Genomic DNA, 21,093 nt, shown 5'->3' with positions numbered 1-21,093 from the left:
TAAAATGTTTATCTTAAGATTTATCTGTTCTCATATCTCGTGTATTGTCAATTGCGCCCTCAATCCATACCTCAAGCGGTGACTAAATATTGCTTTGTATTAGGGGAACTCCCCTCTCATATCCGGGGAAGTCCCCGCGGCGGCATTTAGTTCGGTTAAGGTGTCGACTGCAATGTGATCGTATGGAGATATCGCTTAAACATTTATCGCGAGGGTAGATTTATTTTTCGCTTACTAAGTACTCGGTTTTTATACATTTTTCTTATTAAGGTATTATTTATTCGCTCGGGACCCGTCCCTGACTGATCCGACGCTCGGGTATTCCCCTCGGGTTTGTACTTACGTCTAGTGATAGTACGCCACTCGGTTGTGTGCGGTTTTGATATTCCAGCGGCGCAGGCGGTCCGGCCGGTCGGTTTTATATTCCAATATTTATTTTTATCGGCTCAACTCGCCGGCGACCGGCGCCTCGTTTTTTCTAACGAACAAATAACTGTCTAAGTGTTTGTACTGCGAATTGTGCTGATCCTAATGTAATGTTTGTACGATAACGTCTTTGTAAACTATTAATAAATAAATTATAATCATATTGTACGCTGATTTTTATTATCCCTCCGTACTCATGTCCCACGGCTGGTACACATGTCAAATTACTAATAATAATATCTAATACATCAGTAAACAAAACTTGGAATTCTTTCTGCTTCGGAAGCCTTGGAGTCAGCGTAAGGATCTGGAAACCTAAGCGCTCATAATGACATAAACGCAGAATGGTGATGGTAGCAATCATGGAGTTATTCATAAAACTTATTAAATGCAGTTAATAAGAACATAAAACAGTTATAGATACTAATATGCAAACAACCTTTAAGTTTGTAGATGTGTAGTATAGTCCCTAGTCGAACCTTCTGTTTAGAGTGGGGAACTTTGAACTTCCTCTTTCAACTGAGGTGAACGATGGATTGGTGTGGTTTCCAAACACAAAGGCCGAGTGAGAGGTTCAGTCATCTGCGATAAGAATCATCAATGGAATTAAGTGAGGGTATAACAAAAAAACATATGAATATGGATGCGCAAGATATCCAAAGGGATTTTCAGACTACCCTCTCTACTAGTAAAAGCTTAATTATATCTCTAGAAATAAGTACTAGGTAAAACCTTAAGGAAGTGTTAGTGATCTAAGGGATATTTCATCATTTTAGCTGTAGTCCAATACTGGATGGCTAGAAGCTGCCTCCATCCACAGTCTTATAACTTTAAAAACGTTGTCATTGCCTGGCATTTGGACCTCCTACGCTTCGGTCACCGACCCTTGATCTCCACTACAGAACCCGATCATCATTTCTGCTCGCTGTGTGGAAATCTATATTTGCCACCAAACAATAATTGCTGTTGTACAATTTAAAAACACTTTAGTTAAAGGACATCATCATGTCAACCAATACACGCCTGCTGCAAGGCATAAATCTCCAAAGATCACACGATGACCGGTTTTGTCTCTGTATCCAGCGACAATGACCTTGACTATATCACCATTTCACCTAGTATTGGTGGCTTTAACCACATCTACAGGTTCTATAGCATTCCCAACGTGGGGCCCAAGTCCCATAGTAGGGCAATACGAAAATTGACACGAGCTCAGACCTTTCGCTTTAATATAAAAAAAAATTAATGTTATATACGGAAGAGGTGGGAAAACACTGCTCTATGGTACTTACTTGGGTTAATAATGTCTAAGTTTTGAACGCAGATGTTGTGTTGCAGTAAAACACCTAAAAACTTATTAGTGTTAAATAACCGAACAAACGAGGGTTGGAAGGGGAGGGGGGTGTCGCAAAAAGAAAGTCGACTGTTGAAAAACTTATATATTTTAATTAAATAGTTACATTAAATCTTTACAGTTCTCCCTAGCTAGTGACGCGCTGGTCAGCAGCGATGCGATTTATTGGTCAAAAATTAATATATTAAAAATAATTTATCTACAATAACTGATAAACAAACAATAACCGTTTGGATCTGCGAGTTAAAATAAAGCGAAATGAGGAAAGAGGTGGCGTCGCGCTGGCAACGCCGCTCCGGTAAACAGCTCGTTGTAAACAATACTATAAGGACAGCGCAAGCGCAGCCCGAGCTGCTTCGTACAAAATTGGAATCTTACGCAACACACACACACACAAAGCCGTCGTCTTCGCCCCGGCAGTCAAGTCACCGTATCGCCCACTGTTTTATACTACCGGCTTTTACTTTTATTTCCATCAACGGATAATACTGTATGCGAGCGAGACGGCGCTATTTACCCTCCCCCATCGCCGGAGCGAAGCGTCGGCTGCCACAGGACCGCCTGCGAGCGCGGTAACTAAACAAAATGGCCGCTATAAAAATATATATAATTCATCGAAGTCGCGCTGGTGGCGTCCAAATTTCATTTACACCGATGACAGTGTTCACACGAACGCCCCCTTGCGGCCGGCTGTCGTGTCACTTTGACATCGACAGCTGGCAGACTACCAAATGTCACATTGACAGCTGTCACTTCCGCCACCTAATGTCAGTTTGATATTGACAGCTGTCACTTGGATATGTGATGTCGCGCGGGCGGGGAACGAGTCATATTCCATACAAAAACAGTACATACTAAGGCACGATTTATAGCTTCACTTTCCCCCCGCGGCCTTCGCTCTATGGACGTATGCGGATTCCCACAGTATTTACATCCAAAAGGCATTCTATATTTTAGCTAAAAAAAATTTAAATTCGGGCAAAAATATATCTCTAGCCAAGCTATATTGACATAGCTTTGGATATAAGAGATTAGAATCATAGCCAATACCAATTATCATCTATAATTGACTAATAGCAAAAAACAGACTTTCAAAATCACATCTACCCTCAAAAGTAAAATATTACTATACTGTGGAAATCCTTTGATACAATATAATTACATTCAATTTAGTAACTCACCTGGCAAGTGCCTCGGTTTAGTTGCTAATACTTTGTCCACGTGCGGGTTCTCTATGTATAAAATTACAAACTATTTTTCTTTCGGATCCTATTTTCTGCTGGTATCCATCGCACGTGGTTGTCTACGCAGTACCTGGTCTATTCAAACTTAAACCAAATGTAAATCTCTTATCTGGTTAATTTGATAGTAAACGGATCGTTGGTTAAATGTTCAGTGTAAAAATATATATATTATAATTCAGTATTCGATGTGAATGTTGTTAATTTTGAACTACTGGCAAGTGTTGGATAAGTTTGTTTTATAATGTGTAATAACATTAAAGGTTTGTAGTGGTTAAAAAAGTTGTCCCCACCAAATAATTCCTAAGGAGCTTCAAGAACCTTGTTTCATCACAACAGAGCCACCGGTAACATTTAATACCAACATGGAGGTTGTATGAAAAATATTCCAAAGAAAAGTCATATCGAAGACTGGTGATATTAAATAACCACCACAAATTTTACATGTCTACAATAACACTTGCAAAAGATTGAAGAAGTCTTGACAATGTAATTTGTAATATAAAAAAATATTAATTTCTATTTTGGTTTAATATATATATCACGGAGTTATTATTTTCTAACAAAACCATCCTATCCTTAGTCCTGAATCAGTTAAATTTGCATAAGTCTTTGAACACACAATAACTAAAGACAAGTTTGTTTTTAAATGTTATATATATATATATATATATATATATATATATATATATATATATATATAACATTTATATTATATATATATATATATATATATATATTATTGGTTTATTTGGTGGGGACAACGGATTCTGTGATAGACTCTTGTTACTTCTGGCCTTCACTGGCCGACTATGTTGTGTTCTTCTCCATTCTCCTCTTTAGCACAATTTAAAGTTAATAAATATTACGCCCTCTATAACGCGTGGGATTTCTTTATACTTCTCTGTCGTGTAATTGAATGCTTGTGTGTCTGCACATTTCGCAAATAGTTCTTAATAAGTTAAATTCGACTTACGCCCCGTTTAACGCGATTAAACGTGTATCATTTGCAGATACCGCGTTATACGGGGTCACGTGTGCGCGTTATTCGAGAATGAATAGCGCGTACTGGTAAAACGTGTTAAAAGCGGAATTACTGTAGTGTTGGATTTAACGGATGTGTATAAATGTCATTTGATAAAGACACTTATAGTGCTGTTGAGTTTTGTTGTCGTGTGATTGTATCAATTGGTCGCAGGAATTCAGAATAGATGCAGGATAGACGTAAATATTGCTATTGAGAACGCTTGCATCATTTTAAGCTGATGATAATTGTCCAGGAGGTTTAAAGTGGGGATAAAAACCTTCTCCCCTGTCTACTTTCCAACAGGATTCTTGTAGGAAGCAGTTGGTGCATGCCGGTGGTTAGTACTGTCCGCAGAGAGGCGTGTGGTGCTGTGTGGTGATGATGCATTGAGGAGCTGCCTGTTTTCCTGCATGGTGCAACATCAGCTCCACCTCCGCGCCCTCAGCGTATGCTCTGCAACGACACCATCATGAAATCTGCTGCGATGAGATTTGCAAATTTCTTATCATCATTACAAGGTATATGCCTCGTCCAAAGATGATGAAAGACGATGACTGGCCCTTGTGATGACCGAATACATTTATTACTTTGACTATATCGTCGGTTCACCAAGTGGGGGGCGTACCTGCGCCACATATACCAGCCCGTGGTCGCTACTCGATAAAAACATCTCTTATACCAGATAACATTTATAACTCAAGGCACAAAAACTCCTGGTCTCTCCTAGTCTACAGACCTCATTGGGAAGCTCAACTCATTCACTGAACAACCCATGGAGAAAAGGCTATTGTTATCCAATCAAAAATGAGATAGGCAACCAAAAGTAAAGCCAGCTGAGTAGCAAATTCAAGTGGGAGTGGGCAAGCCACAGAAGAAGTATTTGATGGGATCTTATGGTTCAGGAGTGGAGAACACGGGAAGATTGACATGAGGACCACAACGCAGCGTAGGATGTCTACAAGATGAACACCCAAAAAGTAGCCCCCTCGTGAAAGTCATCGGAAGATGCTGGATAGAGGTCTAAGTCCAGCAGTGAACTTCGTACTGCTGGAATGATGAATATGAAGTTGAATCTGCATAAATTGCTATCTTTATTTGGTTTTAAGTTAACGGTTTCCGTAGCTTGGATATGACAAGGCTCTCATAATATCTCTTTTTTCATAACTGCCTTAACTGGCAGAGTTCTAGCTTAAGCAGATTTTCCATGGAGTAATCCATAGTATGACTTTCATCGACATTTTGTTCAAGGTCAAACCTTGACTGGATCTACTAAAACTTTAGAATGTGTTAGCAGTTCGAGAAGAAGCTGTAATGCTTATAGTTATAGAAAACCTGCCGTTTGCCCATGGTCTCTCCCCTGCAAGGCATAGCCATACATTATTTGAATGTTGCTGCGTCTTTTACAAAGCGTGTGATCTCCACCCACAGTGTACACATCACACTTTCCAAGTTGCTCCTTATTTGTTGATTATACTGTCCCCAAAGTTCCCAATAATTAGGTTACACCAAAACACTAGCCCGAAGGATCAATTTACGGTAGATCTTGTCTTCACCCTATTAGACAACAGTATTAATAAAGGTGAGTGCCCTATGCGCGTACGCACTACTTGACTTTACGAGCTGGTGATGAAGCTGTAAGGTACACTCACTTCCCGATTGTCATTACGGAATCTAGCCGAAACTACACCTAACTGTGGTGGGTATTACCTAACATATACCAGTGATGGTAAAATGAGATACTTACCGGCTAGGAGAGGAAGGGGTTTGGTGTATGCCGTTGTGGAGGCGGTGACCAAGGGGAGGCGGCACGAGCGGCCACAGGCGCCCATGGGTCCGCCGGGTTGGCTGCCGTTTGCAACATCGGCCCAGTGCTGGGAGCCACGCTTCCTAGTATCCCAGGGTTGGAGTTTACTCCGCCAAGAAGACCGGTGCTAGGGGTCACGCTAGGCAGTAGTCCGGCGGCGGGGGCTGCGTTGGTTAGAGCGCCCGGGTTGGCAGGGGCACCGAAGCTCGGTGAGGCGGAGGGGAAGGCGATCCCAGCGCCGAGCCCCATCTGTTGTTGCTTGAGTTCATTGATCGTCAGCCGCGCCTGTTCAGTTATTTTTGGTTAACAGAATCAAAAGCTCACTGTCTATCTTACCAATGTTTATTTATTAACTAAGTTTGATGGCTCTGTCGACTCGGTCAGCCATCTTAGATTGCGTAATGGAATCAGGCGTTTTCTCGCGGAAGTCCATCCTAAGTAAGAAAAGGACCAATATTTAGTAACTTCCGTGAGGTAAAGCCTGATTCCATTAAATATTTAAGATCAGCATGCCAAGCTGAACAGGCGCGTTTATACATCAAATTAGCATGTGCGGAAGTGGCTAAATATTGGTCCTTTTCTTATCTTAGATTGCGTTTCGACCTGACGCATAAGGGCCCGCGAGAGGACCTCGGCTTGGAAACACGTCTAAAGAGTTTATAGAAGAAGCCCAATGCAAGGTTTATGCCTTCCCCAAAGATCGCCACGAGGACTAATCTTGCGCTGCCACCAGCGACTTATCGCGACCTTATGTCGTGGCTCCACCTGGTGGCGGGGCCGACCCACGTTGGGTCTATTGGTACGTGATCACCACTCTTGTAGAATTAGGCATGGGCTTCCCAACCTACTTTTAATTTATCTATAGCTATTGTCTGATCTTATTCTAGTTTTTATGAAATTGAGTTTTTCTGGCATTTTCATCACACAAGTGATCACTAAACATGATCCCAAGCTTTCAAGGATACTCGTGAGGTTTTTTAGACTTGATCAGTTCTGGTGATGATGCATACCGGTGGCTGTGGTTGCTGGGTGTCCGTTGTGAACGGGTTGGGGGCAGGTGGCTCCGCAGTCGGCTGCAGCAGGCGCTCCAGGTTGACCAGCGCAGAGTTCTCACCGAGGAACGCCGACGGAGACTTCTTCACCGCAGACGACTGTGTACCGAGGTTATCACCTGTATTGTAAATGTAAATCAAGATAAATAAATTGACAGATGTCTTGTTAGACAAAATTCAATAACGGCAGGAATTGACAAATTTTTATATCATTGTTTAAGCTTTATTTCTCTATTAAACTACAAAGTGATTTAAAACATCTTGCTCTATTTTTACGCGTCGGGTACTCAAAATATAATCAACTTTTTCTATGCAAGATCTGAAGCTAGGAAGGTCACTGATGATCCGTGTGTTGTAGGTGATGACTCATGGATCTAAGACGTGGTCATTTACGGCGGACCTTATAGGAACGCTGAACGACATCTAACAGTGGAAGACTATGCTCCTTCCAGGCTGATCTTCGCTGCGAGATCACATGGAAAATGAAGATATCCGCAAAAGAGCCATCACTGACTTGACTTGAGGAATTTCTCGTCTGAAGTTGCTAACTTCAATGATTACATAATCAAGATGCGACCATCACATGACATCATCATAGTGATGAAGTTAGTTTACGGGATCCTTTGTATTTGTTTGATGCCCTTATACAATATCCAAGAATTTGTGCATGATGATGATAGTACGTGACGTTAGCTGTACCCGGGCTGAGACGGACTGTGAGCCAACCGAACGTCAGTCCGTTTCAGTCTCAACATATCTTTTCCTTAGAGCGATCATTAGAGAAACCATTTAAATGTACAATCAATGGCATCTCTCTTGTAAAAAATTTATTTGTAAGGAATCGTTTACACTACACCAATAAATTAAATTATCACTAATTTTTAATATTGAACTTCGACAAGCTGATCATTTTGACAATACTAAGTATCGAGGCGGATATAAAGAAATTATTATGTTATAACTCAGTTGAATTTTTTGTAAGTTGAAGTTCTTTGACATGTGTGTTGCAGGTGATGACTTACAGATCCGAAACGATGTCGTTTAAAATAGACCTTATAAGAGCCATGCTAGGTAATTTACTGAAAGATCTAATCACAAATGGTATCTGTAGAAGAACCATCACCAATGTGATGGTAAGTTATGTGACTTGAAGAATTGCTTGTCTTTGGAGGCCTCCAATGGGTGAAATGAAGACATCAAGGTATGTGGATGTTGCTGGTAGCACCACAAGACTAGTAGTCGTGGGGATCTTTTTGGGAGATCCATTTCTTGCAGTGGGGGTTCATCGGCTGAAAAGAAAACCAGTCCTGAACTACCTGCATCCAACGACTTCCTGTTACCTTGATATCTTCGGACCACCCATCGTCTGGCATAACGGTTATGACGATGAATCTTTACCCAGTAATGATAGATCGAAGGGATCGTTCTCGACTGGCTGCGTGCGCGCACGCTGCGACAATGCGTCGAACTGCTGCAGCTCGCCTGAACTCGGCGACGAAAGCGTCGAAACAGGCTTGCTCTGAAAACAACCGAATTAATGAAATTAAATCCACAACAGTTTAAATACTGAATAAGGTACGTTCGCCTTTATGATTCTTCAATACCGACATATTAAAAATAAAGATATTCTTACAATATTTTTATTTTAGATATATATTTGTTTAAGTAAGAAAAGGACCAATATTTAGCCACTTCCGCACATGCAGTGGTAGTCGTGCAACAAAGTGCACCGCCCGCCAGCCCGCTGTTAAATGCGTATGCGGCAAACAATGCGAATTACACAACTGCCACCGTTAATTCACTCAACATGTGTTTCACCCCTCCACGGGGCATCTTCAGAGGAGTTATGTTACAACGGGCTGGCCTGGTGGTCCTTTTCTTACTTAGGATGGACTTACGCAAGGTAACGCCTGATTCCATTAAATATATATTTGTTCATTTCAGCCCATCGACATCAGCTGCAAAGTATAGGCCTCCCCCAAAGGTAGGGGGGATATACAATAATAGCCGCGCTTGGTAGGTTGGTAATCGGCGTAGGATATTATGGTAATTAGAAGACGCTGCTACCCATCCTCTATAAACTTGATGGTGAGCAGTGACAATCCTATATAATTATTGCACAGAGTGTCAATTACGTTTACAATTGTGTCCCGAGAATCGAACCCTCTACTTACGATCACGAATCTCAGTCCTCCACCATTGCGCTACCAAAAATGATGAGAAAGATTTTTGTTAAATTGTTTAAATTTCGTTAATTTCAAAAACTCTAAAATTTTATCTAATTATCTAGGGGAGTCAAAGAAAGTGTGTAATGAAATTTAAGACAACCATATTCATTATAGTTATTAATAATTTTACTATAATTTATAAGGATTGCCAAATAGGAAAATTTGCAATTTGCGAAACAGTCAAACAAAACGTGCCATAGACTTACAAAAACATTTTAAAAAAATATTATAAATTTAATAAAATCAGATGAATAATAAATATATTTACCTAGATACCGGTCATTTTTATTTTTTTAATTATCTATTTATAATTCATTTATATTTATAGTCTAAAACATCATGTTTATTTCATAAACCCAAGATTGATTTAAATAACCTATCATAATCTTTTTAAAATTGACTATATAAAGTTTCTGTGGCATTATTAAGTATTTAGTATATCATACAAGGTCTACAAAGGTCACAGTTGCACGAGGAACTCTCCTTCAGTTTGAACCTGTGGAGGTACTCCGAGAATCCCCCCGGTGCCCTGTGAACGTCTCGACCAGGGCTGTGTTTAACTGAATTTAGCGGAGCATTTTTTTTTATGAGGCCTCCGCTATCGAGACCTCTCCTTCCACCCCTATTTTGTTGAAAACAGGGTTTTTTATTTCTTAACAATTTTTTCACATGAATTTTTATTTTCGTCCTCGTCTTCCATAGTTCACAATATCGTTTTTTCTTCCTTCTATCATTCCATAATTCCATCTTCCTTTCTCAATGGCGGAGCACTCTATGCGCAGTATCGGCGTTTGGGAAGAAAATCTATTCTTAGTTTATATATATATATATATACTAGCTGATCCCTCAAACGTTGTTTTGCAAAAAAAATTAAAGTTTTTAATTAACAAATGTAAGATAAGGGTTGATCGTAGAGGGGTGAAAATTTAGGTTTGTATGTATTTTTGTATGCTGTATCATAATAAAATAAAAACCAAAAAAATTATCTAAAAAATTAAAAATAAAATTTAGGGGTGGACCACCCTTATCACTTAGGGGTAAAGAAAATAGATAGTAGCCGATTCTCAGACATACTGAAAACGCATGTAAAATTTGGTAAAAATCGGTCGAGCCGTTTCGGAGGAGTTCAAGTTCGAACAACGTGACACGAGAATTTTATATATTAGATATATAAATTTTTAGTTTACCAGTTGAACAGGGGCCCAGGGATCTGGTGGCATCTGCGCGGGCCAGCCGTCGCGTGCCGGGCTGCCGACTGCCGACCATCCGTCCGGCGATGTATCCTGCATTAAACACTTCCATTAGTTTTGTTTCTTCTCAGCTGATAGATGTCCACTGCAAGACTTGGGGCTTCCTCAACGATTACCACAAAGTTCACATCCAGCCTACCAACCTTGACCATGTCTCTAATTTAGTAGTCAATAAAGTAGAAGCGTACCATAGCCTAGTAAGTATCTGCTGTAGCTTTAATATCCTGGAGGAAGGACCAGTGATCAGCGCAGAGTAAGTTCACCAGAAGACGCTAGGTGCTGGCTTGTGTGACCAATGTCAATTTTATTTTTACGGATGAAATGGTGATGAATGTTTGGTTACCATGTTTCCATAACTACCTTATAAGGCTTGATACCTAACGCCATCTATTGTTATAAATAACTAATTACTTGCCGATTCTGTTCTGACAAACATACAGATGGTAATTATTTGTACATATAATTGTATAAACTAGTCCCTAGTTTTGTTACTACATTTAAATTATTTCTCTGATATTTAAATTTTTATTATACATCAAACCGAAAGAAAATAAATCACGTGATTTAGGTTTTACAAACTATGATGATATCCGAGCCATGTAAGATGAGATTTATCATTACAAAAAATGTGTATATGTGTTTAGTTAGATGAATATTTTAAAAATATAATGGCAATACTAATTTGTTTTAGCGTTTTCACCTTTACACGTTTCAATGTCTTTCTAGATAAAACTATACTGACTACAAACAAAACTACAAAGTATCTTAGTGTAGTAGCCTAAACTGATGACATATATGGTAGACATTTTTCTACCTTTTTTTCTATTGGTATACACATCTTACCATCCATTAGACTAGTGTTACCCAACAGTGGGTCCTACATCCCTCTGGCAGATAATTGAAAAGTATGTGAGTTTAACCATTTCGCCTTAATATTAATTTTATGTATATTACATAGGGGGGCGTAACGATTAGGTGGGGTATAAAAAGTTTGGGAAACACTGTAACTAGACAAGTAGTACGTATGAACGACAATGAACTCTAGCCATACATATTCTTGTACATTCCTCACCATGGTCTCGGGTGACCTCCCTACTTCCAAACTCTGCGGCTGTTGGCAAATTTTAACAGGATACACTATACAGGATGATTGGTTATAGGTGTTAAAGCTTTTAAGATTTTACACCTGTTTCTATATATCAATATATATATAGTTTATATATTTTTTCTTTTGGAATGCAACTGCTTCTAGTAGTACAAAGTTTACAAGGACGGATAGTCAAGTTTCATAAATCCGAGACTTCTTTTTTAAATGTGTATAAATATATATATATATATATATATATATATATATGGATATATATATATATATGGATATATATATATATATATATATATGTATGTATGTATGTCGATTTGGGGACTATGTGAGTCTGACCTAGTGTTCTGGTGAGCAGCCATTCCCCAGGAGCTTAACCTAGAACTGACGCCATGACCATCCGTTGTCACTCACGTTCTTAACCCTAAACTTGGCAGATTTTTTTTAATATTACATTAATATTCAACCACTTGACTTTTAAGACCCAAGGATGCCAACAGAAAAAACTGAACAAGCATTCGAAACATACAAATGATTACTTTGCGTTCAAAATTGAAGTCACTATTTTTTTTTAATTCTGATGTATCTCTACAGATACGTTATCAAGAAAAGGGTTAAGATGAATTTCTTTGAAGTAATGTCGATATAGATATAAAGTCGAAGAGATATAAATTAAAAGCCCTCTGCCGATTTTTTTAACTACATAGTAAACAATAGCTAAATGTATGTTGCGATGTGATTTTGAAGATGCTTTTTCTCACTCTAGTATTATTTATAACACTAACAATTTTACTGTACAATATACCATACATAGACAGCAAATGAGCCATACAATCACCCCTTAAGTTTTTACATATATAACCAAACACCCTTTATTTACCTTTTCTATGCTCGTCTTAGGTCTTTCTCAAAGATATCTATGGCGATATATCATAATTGCCACGCTTGGCAGGCGAAGTGGCGATTGTATTTTGTTATTATGGAATACAGAGGTCTCTGGTGTCCATCTTCTAGAATTATTGTGTCGTGGGATTCGAAGTCAGATACCTCCACTACTGGGCTACCATTGCTCAATGTCTTAGTTGATACTTTAGTATATGATATATGTAATTGATAGTATGTGTTGCAATGATGGTGTCACTATACCATCACTGGACGGTAGATATTCATGGTTGAAGTGGCAATGAAATCTAGCCTTTATGTTATTCTTACCATGGCATCGGTCATCCGGCCGATGTCGAAACAATGCGGCTGTTGGGAAATTTCAACAGGAAATCAATTCAAAATAATTTTATTCAAGTATTTATATACCTTTTTGAATCGATTATTTTAACGTTATTAATTATTATTACCATATTATTTAGCTACAATAGTATAACAACCATTAGGACCCGCAGACGTGAATTTACGACCGTGTGAAATCTTTGTTTTTTGTTAATAAGATAATAAAGCCTAAATTGCTTATTGGAATACGACTGCAAGTACTTATCCTTATAATAAAAATGTTCTTAAATCTATTTTTAACAGTATTTAAATTTTTATCAGTTTTTAGCATAAGTTTCCGATGTTGAGTAATAAGACGTAATGGCACGGGCATTAGACTTTTTTCCAGGAGACCGTCAAGAGTCAAACGTTATATATATATATATATATATATATATATATATATATATATATATATATATATATATATATATATATATATTTAAACATTTTTTACTAATAATAATGAAAACGTGTTTGTTACCTGCTTGTGCTGCGGTGAAGGCAGGCCCCAAGGGTCCAGCGGCGCGGCAGCTGTCGCTGGAGGCGCCGGCACGCTCGGACTCAGGTTCACATCCAGCAGGTCCAACAGGTGCGACTGCTGCGACGCCTCCGGCTTCTTATCACCCGCCTGAGTCCTGGTGAACAATTATCATCATTTCAGTCACAGGATATCCACCATATATTGGAATCTCTATAGAAATGAACGCCGCGTAAGCCAATGATTTTTAAGGGACATCCCCTTTCAGGAAGGAAAGGTGTAATTTCGTAAAATCTACCTCTTAGCTGAATTCTACTCGATGAAGGGAATGTTCACACCAAATTTCAAGTCTTATTGTTCCAGTGAGTTCATATATACAAAGGTTAAAATCTCTTATATACAAATTTCTCAATGTGACAAGTGATGAATGTATAGCTCATTTGTCAAAAAAATTCTAATCACTCTTTATAAAGTGATCACTCTGGAATATGTTACTATTGGAATGAGACTGGCTGACAACTTCTGGCAATAATCTACAAGGAGAGATAATAAACAATAATTGATTTTAATATCTAGTATTCCAATTTCAAAAACATACTTATTATGCCATTTACATAACTATTATTATTTCTAAAACTAAAGTTTTTTGAATATATATAAATAAGCATTTACACATGTAACAAAACATCCTGTATTCATTTAAAGAAACGAAATGATTAAATTTTTTTAACACCGCATCATCTGGGCATATGTTACTAACGTTGCTTCTATTTATAGAAGACATATATAACTAGCTCACTTTAAATGGTTAATGTGAACACAACTTTCTAGTTTTCTGCGATATCATTGGTCAAGGACTAGCTAAGCTTGGACTTTTAGTTCTTATCCTCATTTGATATAACCTTTATATAGACGCATAATTATCGGTTGACTAAAAATTGTTTTTGTTTGTAAAAATACTTCTTAAAATATTAAAAAACAAAAATACACTTTTTACTATCATACCTCATACAATACCCGGTGAAAAATATTGCAAATCGACCTTTGTAAAGAGACAGAAAGAGAAGAAGCGTTATCTCTGTCACACAAAATACGACTGACAAAACGTCAAATGGGTAGTGTGGGACAGAGACAGTGCTCTACGAAGCCGAAATTAGCCGATTGTCTCTCTCCAAAGGTCGATGTGCAATATTTATCGCCGTGTACTATACCTATACTATATACTATTACCGTTGTGTTTAACTAACTACACTAACTACCAAACAAACCATCAGTTAAACTAACCGTGTACGAGGCAAGCACTCTATACATCCAAAGAACCAGCAGTAAGGAGCTACGGGCGGACGGTACAGGGTGTACGATCCAGCGCACAGACGTACGTACTCCTGCATTCTAGGGAGGGGGGATGAAGGAGAGATGGGGGATTAGTAATGGGGGATGGGCGATTATATTGTGTTATGTGGGATTAGGGATTACGTTTCAATATGAAAAGTAAACTATATAAAGGTGACTTATACAGATAGCTGATACTTATAACGACCACTATTACCTGTTTACCGGGTATAGCGTATATTGATTATATATGTAAAAGTTTAAAAAACACATATTCTCAATCAGCTTGCATAAAATAATTGAATTTTTTTTTATTTATTTATATTAGCTTCTGGCAGAGTCTACAGAGACAGATCGTAAACAATAATTAATTTTAATATTTAAGAATCCGGATTTTTAAAACGAAAATCTTACTATGTCATTATTATGTATAAAAATAATATTATTTTTGAAACCATTAACTTTTGAATAAAGTATAGCTTACAATAATAGAAGGCAAAAAGGCTATAGTTTCACCAGTTTAAAGCTTTTACATCTACAACCAATCACCTGTATATATCTCTCAAAAAAATTTTTAAATTCATTTTGACAGATTTTGAATTTGAAATTGATTTCACGAAACTGTACCATACATTAATTGACAGCAAATATCACATTGACAGCAAATATCACATTGACAGCAAATATCACATTGACAGCAAATATCACATTGACAGCAAATATCATATTGACAGCAAATATCACATTGACAGCAAATATCACATTGACAGCAAATATCATATTGACAGCAAATATCACATTGACAGCAAATATCACATTGACAGCAAATATCACATTGACAGCAAATATCACATTGACAGCAAATATCACATTGACAGCAAATATCACATTGACAGCAAATATCACATTGACAGCAAATATCACATTGACAGCAAATATCATATTGACAGCAAATATCACATTTACAGCAAATATCACATTGACAGCAAATATCACATTGACAGCAATATCATTGACAGCGTGAAAGAGAGAACTATGGTCAGGTGTCTCTTTTGCACAGAGTTTTGTCACATGATAGTTTATTACACTTCAAAAAGGCGACGCGGTATGGGCAGGACCCTCTCTATGTGGAACGACGACATAACCAAGGTCATGATAAGTAGCTGGATGCTAGCAATACAAGACCGGTCATCAAGATCTTTGGAGGAGGAGGCTTACACCTTCAAGTGGGGGTATATTGATCGACATGAATGAAAAAATAAATACTTCAAATAAGAACTCCTAGCTGGTGAAAGATGAGTTTAGCCCAATCCAAACCATACCTCTTGTTGTATTTACCTGATGTAGAACGCATGGTCGGACTGACTGTATGGTACAGTATTGACGGTAGACAGAGGACTGAGGTCACTGCCGATATAATTCTTTGTTATTTCAACTAAATTTATAATATTTTTTGCTCCATTGAATAATTATTTTATTGTGTAATTTTTCTACCAAAAATATCTTTGTAGATGGTATATGAACATATCCTGGAATATTTCTGTTATGGACTTATGAAGCAGGTTGTAAATATTAAGTGATTAGACAATTCTTATATGAAATGTCTACGCTAAATAGGGAAATTAATAATTGTATTGTTAGTTTAACTTTTGACTGTTTCCATATCTATCGTTTCTTATTTCATAAATCTGCACAAGCTGTAAGTGTGCACGTACTTGAAGGTAGTTGTAGGGTGTGGCGTTTGTGTGTATCTTACTCTTTCCGTCCCTCTCTCTACCTATTTATATCTTTCTCGCTCTTTTCCTCTCTTTCTCTCTATCTCTTACTCTTTCTAATTCTCTATCTCTCTTTTTTCTGTATGGTGGTGTTTGTGATATGTTTATTCGTGATGTCTGCGACTGTGTGGCGTATGCAAATGTGTTCTGGTTCTTTTAACATTTCTGCGTCGAAGCCTGTGTGTGTGTGCTAATGTATAAGGTACGGGTACTCACTGCAGGTCGTGCTGCGACTGGCTGATGGCGAGCTGCAGGCGCACGTCGTCGGAGCGCCGGCGCCGCTCCTCTCGCTCTGCCTCCTCGCGCGACATCGCCAACGCCAGCTGCAGCTGCAGTTCCTCCTCGCCGGCGGTCAGCGGCCGCGCCAGCTCCGCCTCGCGACCGCCGCCCACCCATTCGCCGGACGAACTGTTCAACTGTAAGCATACGCACAAATATTTTATTAAACCATCACTATTGATACTATGGGATTACAAGAGCTATGGGGAATGAATGAAATCATTGGTTAGCAAAAACTTTTGGAGCTTTTTACATATATTTTCAATCTCCCTGTATAAATTGGTCAATTTGGAAACTATTGCAATGCGACAGGCAAATAACTTCTGGCGGTACAAAATCTAAAGGTACAGATACTACACAATAATTAATTTTAATTTTAAAACGATTTTTTTATATTATCATTACGTTAATCATTATTTCTTTAACCAATGATTTTTGTATTGGGTGTATCATACATTTAATTGACAGCTGATGAGTAATGGCAAAGGCTATGTGCGGAGTTCTGCTGCGAGATTTTATTTATTGGCTTCCGGGGGCGCCTTGTTTCCCCTGTTTGGTGTGGGACAGAGACAGACAATCGCTGTGAGATTTAATAAGAAATGAGGAGATCCGTAAAAGAACCATCACCGACGTAGCTCGGATGATTGATCGGTTGAAATGGCAGTGGGCAGGGTTCATTGCTCGTGAACCACAAGCAGATTAATGGAATCAGGCGTTACCTTACGGAAGTCCATCTAAAGTAAGAAAAGGACCAATATTTAGTCACTTCCGCACGTGCAGTGGTAGTCGTGCAACAAAGTGCACCGTCCGCCAGCCCGCTGATAAATGCGTATGCGGCAAACAATGCGAATCACACAACTGCCACCGTTAAATCACAAAACAGGTGTTTCACCCCTCTCCACGGGGCATCTTCAGGAGTTATGTTACACCGATTAGTGTAACATAACTCACTCTGTGTTTGGTCCTTACACAAGCAGGTTAATATGGCGTAGGTTTCTGGACATGGGTAGAGCAAGACCGGTGGCTGTGATGATATTTGAGGGAGGCCTATGTCCTGCGACGAGTGTATAGAGGATATGATGATGTCAACCTTTTACATTTATAGCCAATCAACATGTATGTATGTCCAGGAAGACCATAACGCCAGAGAATAACTCCTTGAACATGGGCTTCTCGATTATAACAAATTAAACTCACAGCTGGATATGTAGGACTGGAAGGAGAGTCAAGAGCCGCATCGCTACCGAAAGCGCTGGCGCCTTGCGCGAACCGCTGCTTCGCTTTCAACGCGCGTGCTCTTTCGTTCTTCAACCGCTCTTCGTCTTTCAGCAGGTTCACCAGCTGCTTCGCCTTTTCGCGCACGTTAAGACCTGGAACAGTCAAGTGACGCCTCTATATATTCGTGTAGTTAATAAATTTAATATACTTTGATCACATTATGCGAAAGAAAAAAGAATCTATAAGAATACAATATATTGTCTAGAATAAAGTGGAGATTCAACTCTTTCACTGGGAACAGCGCCTTTTGGCGCTCGGCTATGGACGCTTTTTCTCGGCGAACAGCGTACATTTGTTTTACGATATCGTATCAATAATTGCGTGATCATTAATTTGTTGATTACCAACGCGACATCTGCACACGCTTCCTGTGCGGATATTTTGTCTTATACAAACCAAAAACATCAATTTCGCCCTTATCATATAGATAAATGGCTGAGAGAGTAATTCATTTTTAGTCGCTTCGTAGCGAAAGGGTTAAATGACTAGAATCCTTGGCAGTGACGTCTTCTGATTATTTTGAATTCATATAGGTTACATCTGTATAAATCTGTGTTATTAAACTATTAAAAGATGTGTTGTTGTGGAGTTTCTTTCTGCTTCTTCTCTACAACTATAACACATTGCGAAGCAGAGTTAAAAATATAATAGATTAAAAAACTGTCCATCAATAAGACTCTAGTTAAAAGTTCCAATGTTGAATAAATTAATATCTTCATCTTTTTTAGATAAATGGTGTTTGGTTGGATTTTACTTAGAATCATTATAAGTGTAAAGTTTCTGTGTGAACACAGCTTAAGTTCGTAACCTTCCGTAGTGTAATTAGCACTTATCAGTATTCGCCGAGGCCGCGATCTGACATCAGCTGCGCTGACTAAGTACTTGCGATAAGTACTTTGTAATAACAGATATTTAATTATTGTCATTAACTAATTCGTTAATTTTTTATTTTACACCAATACCTCACTTTACGTCGTGGTTACGTTCCAAAAAAACACGAGGCAAATTGAAAAGCCGCAAAGTGAATTAAGATTTTCTATAGCAAACCATGTAAAGATCGAAGATAGGTTCCAGGGTCACGAAAATACTACTTTTTAAAAAGAAAATTGATCAAATCAATCATTAAACATTTGAAAAACAAAAATAATATAAATCTGCCAATAAATAAATTGGAATAATATTTAACTTTTTTGTAACCAAAAACAACACGTAAAAAATTATTATTCTCTTTTTTAAAAAAAGCACAAGACATTACATTACAACACACTACGTAATTGAAACTGAACTCTTAAAATTAGCAAAACAAAGTGAAAGTAAAACTGTATTCAATTTGCGTTGACTATTAGTTAGAAGGAAATTCCCGAGTTTTGATGGCATGGCTCAATTAGAAACAAAAGTGATGCCATCTTTTAGAAAAAAAAAGAAAATTTCAAAAAAAATAAATAAAGACTCGAACCCAAAACAATGCAACCACGAAAATCTAACGACGCACAGTGAAAAATTAGTACTAATTAAGAAGCGACGCAACTTCGAAAAAAAAAACGCAAAACGAAACGACGCAAAACGAGGTATTGGTGTACATTTCTCCGACGTATGACGGTCATATCGCGCAGAACAGATGGCTGGTGTGACATTATGTTTCTTTAAACCACGCACCATATGGACAATAACGAAAACGAAAAAAAAAATTAACGGAACTTCTTTGCTAAATTCCACGTGGATGCAGTCGCGGGCACAGCTAGTTTTACCACTACGGTACAATTGCCACAGGTGAATGCGCACAAGCGGGTCTTATAACGACAGACCCCTTCTTGATCTTTAACACATTTATTATTATAAATACATTACCTCCACCTCATGTTATTATAATAAACACTAATTGCAGAGATAGGTTTTCTTTTATTAATATAGTCCTTCCGCCATCTTGTTTTTGCGACAGAGATATACACCATCCTACTTTCACCTTCCCTCTATCATCTTTCACTATTTCTCTTTTTATTCCCTCTATCATCCTTCATATTTTCTATCATACAGCATATATTTAAGCATTGCCTCCCATCCCTCGCCACATTTCCTGTTACACGGTTTTGTTATGCCTAATTACATCACCCACGTTCCATCACCCAAAGTGTGACGGCTCTCCTCCTACTCCAAAAAGGAAGCGATGCTGCCGCAAGCAATTCTCCCACCCATTTCCACTTCGCAAGTCACTCTGAGACCTCTGCAGAGATGGGTTTGTAGGAGTGGTGGTAGTACTGTAGCTTCTTGTTAATGTTGACCACACCTCCGCTCGAAGTTATAATGAGCGCGGAGACTCTCAACAGCGCGATGCAAACTTTTGTTGCGTCTACTGTGGCGCCATCTATCATCTATCCGTTTCATTACCGACGCCGCCGCGATGCGATCGACTGCGCGGACACGTGGGTAAGAGCTCGTTGCTAGGCAACGCCTGTTTGAGTCGCGCAATATGCACGCCACACCTCTATCATCCTTCATATTTTCTATCATTCATCATACAGCACCCACATTACATTTAGGCTTCGCCTCCCATCCTTCGCCGCACTTCCTATTACACGGTTTTGTTACGCCTAATTACATCACAAACCATTCTGCAACAAAACCGCAAGAAAGTGTGACGGCTCTCCTCTTACTCCAAAAAGGAAGCGATGCTGCCGCAAGCAATTCTCCCACCCATTTCCACTTCGCAAGTTACTCTCAGAACTCTGCATAGATGGGTTAAAGATTGTTGGTTGATGACTAAAGACGACGCTCGGCTGTGGGTAAGCTTTTATGGCAGACGAGCCCACTTGATGATACCTTATCAATTGTTCAATTTGATCAGGTGGACTGTTCCGAAAACAGACGACTAAAAAGTAATAAAAAAATGACTCACCCTGATCCTTCCCTTCTTCCATGTACTGGAAATCCTTGAGGGTGTGTATAGCGAAGATGTTTTCTTTGCACTGCATGGCCACCTTCTCGCTGCCCGTCTTTATAAGGTATTCCATCAGCACCAGCGCCTTGTACACGTGCCGCCAGTTCTTGCCGTGATCGTTCAACCGCTTCCATATCATCTGCATGATCTCGGTGAACGCCATCACGTTGTACGTGAGGTCGGCGATCTCCGCCATGAGCGTGCTCGACGGCCCCCATGGATCGTTCGATGTGGCTTCGCGCACTTTAACCTTCGAACAGATTTAAATC

At 38.7% G+C, this 21,093-nt stretch overlaps 1 protein-coding gene across 3 annotated transcripts in view; it reads right to left on the bottom strand.

The window, feature by feature from the left end:
* Window positions 1-3,766: 3,766 nt before the first annotated feature.
* Window positions 3,767-21,093, bottom strand: part of lqf (epsin homolog lqf) — a 55,812-nt gene continuing 38,485 nt past the window's right edge. For all 3 annotated transcript variants that reach the window (XM_068775525.1, XM_068775527.1, XM_068775526.1), the window contains exons 3-11: window positions 20,783-21,074; window positions 17,809-17,981; window positions 16,549-16,748; window positions 13,229-13,382; window positions 10,320-10,415; window positions 8,303-8,423; window positions 6,863-7,023; window positions 5,793-6,137; window positions 3,767-4,501 (exon numbers count right to left, since the gene is read on the bottom strand). In XM_068775525.1, the coding sequence (XP_068631626.1) occupies window positions 5,796-6,137; window positions 6,863-7,023; window positions 8,303-8,423; window positions 10,320-10,415; window positions 13,229-13,382; window positions 16,549-16,748; window positions 17,809-17,981; window positions 20,783-21,074 (1,539 nt within the window). In that variant the 3' untranslated portion in view covers window positions 3,767-4,501; window positions 5,793-5,795. The remainder of the gene's footprint in view (window positions 4,502-5,792; window positions 6,138-6,862; window positions 7,024-8,302; window positions 8,424-10,319; window positions 10,416-13,228; window positions 13,383-16,548; window positions 16,749-17,808; window positions 17,982-20,782; window positions 21,075-21,093) is intronic.

Source organism: Battus philenor, unplaced genomic scaffold (assembly GCF_028537555.1).
Source record: "Battus philenor isolate CCGP_79_NKW_IND1 unplaced genomic scaffold, ilBatPhil1.0.hap1 SCAF_9, whole genome shotgun sequence".
Lineage (NCBI taxonomy): Eukaryota > Metazoa > Arthropoda > Insecta > Lepidoptera > Papilionidae > Battus > Battus philenor.
Note: the sequence above shows the minus strand (reverse complement) of the source record. Positions and strands in the feature narration are given on the sequence as shown.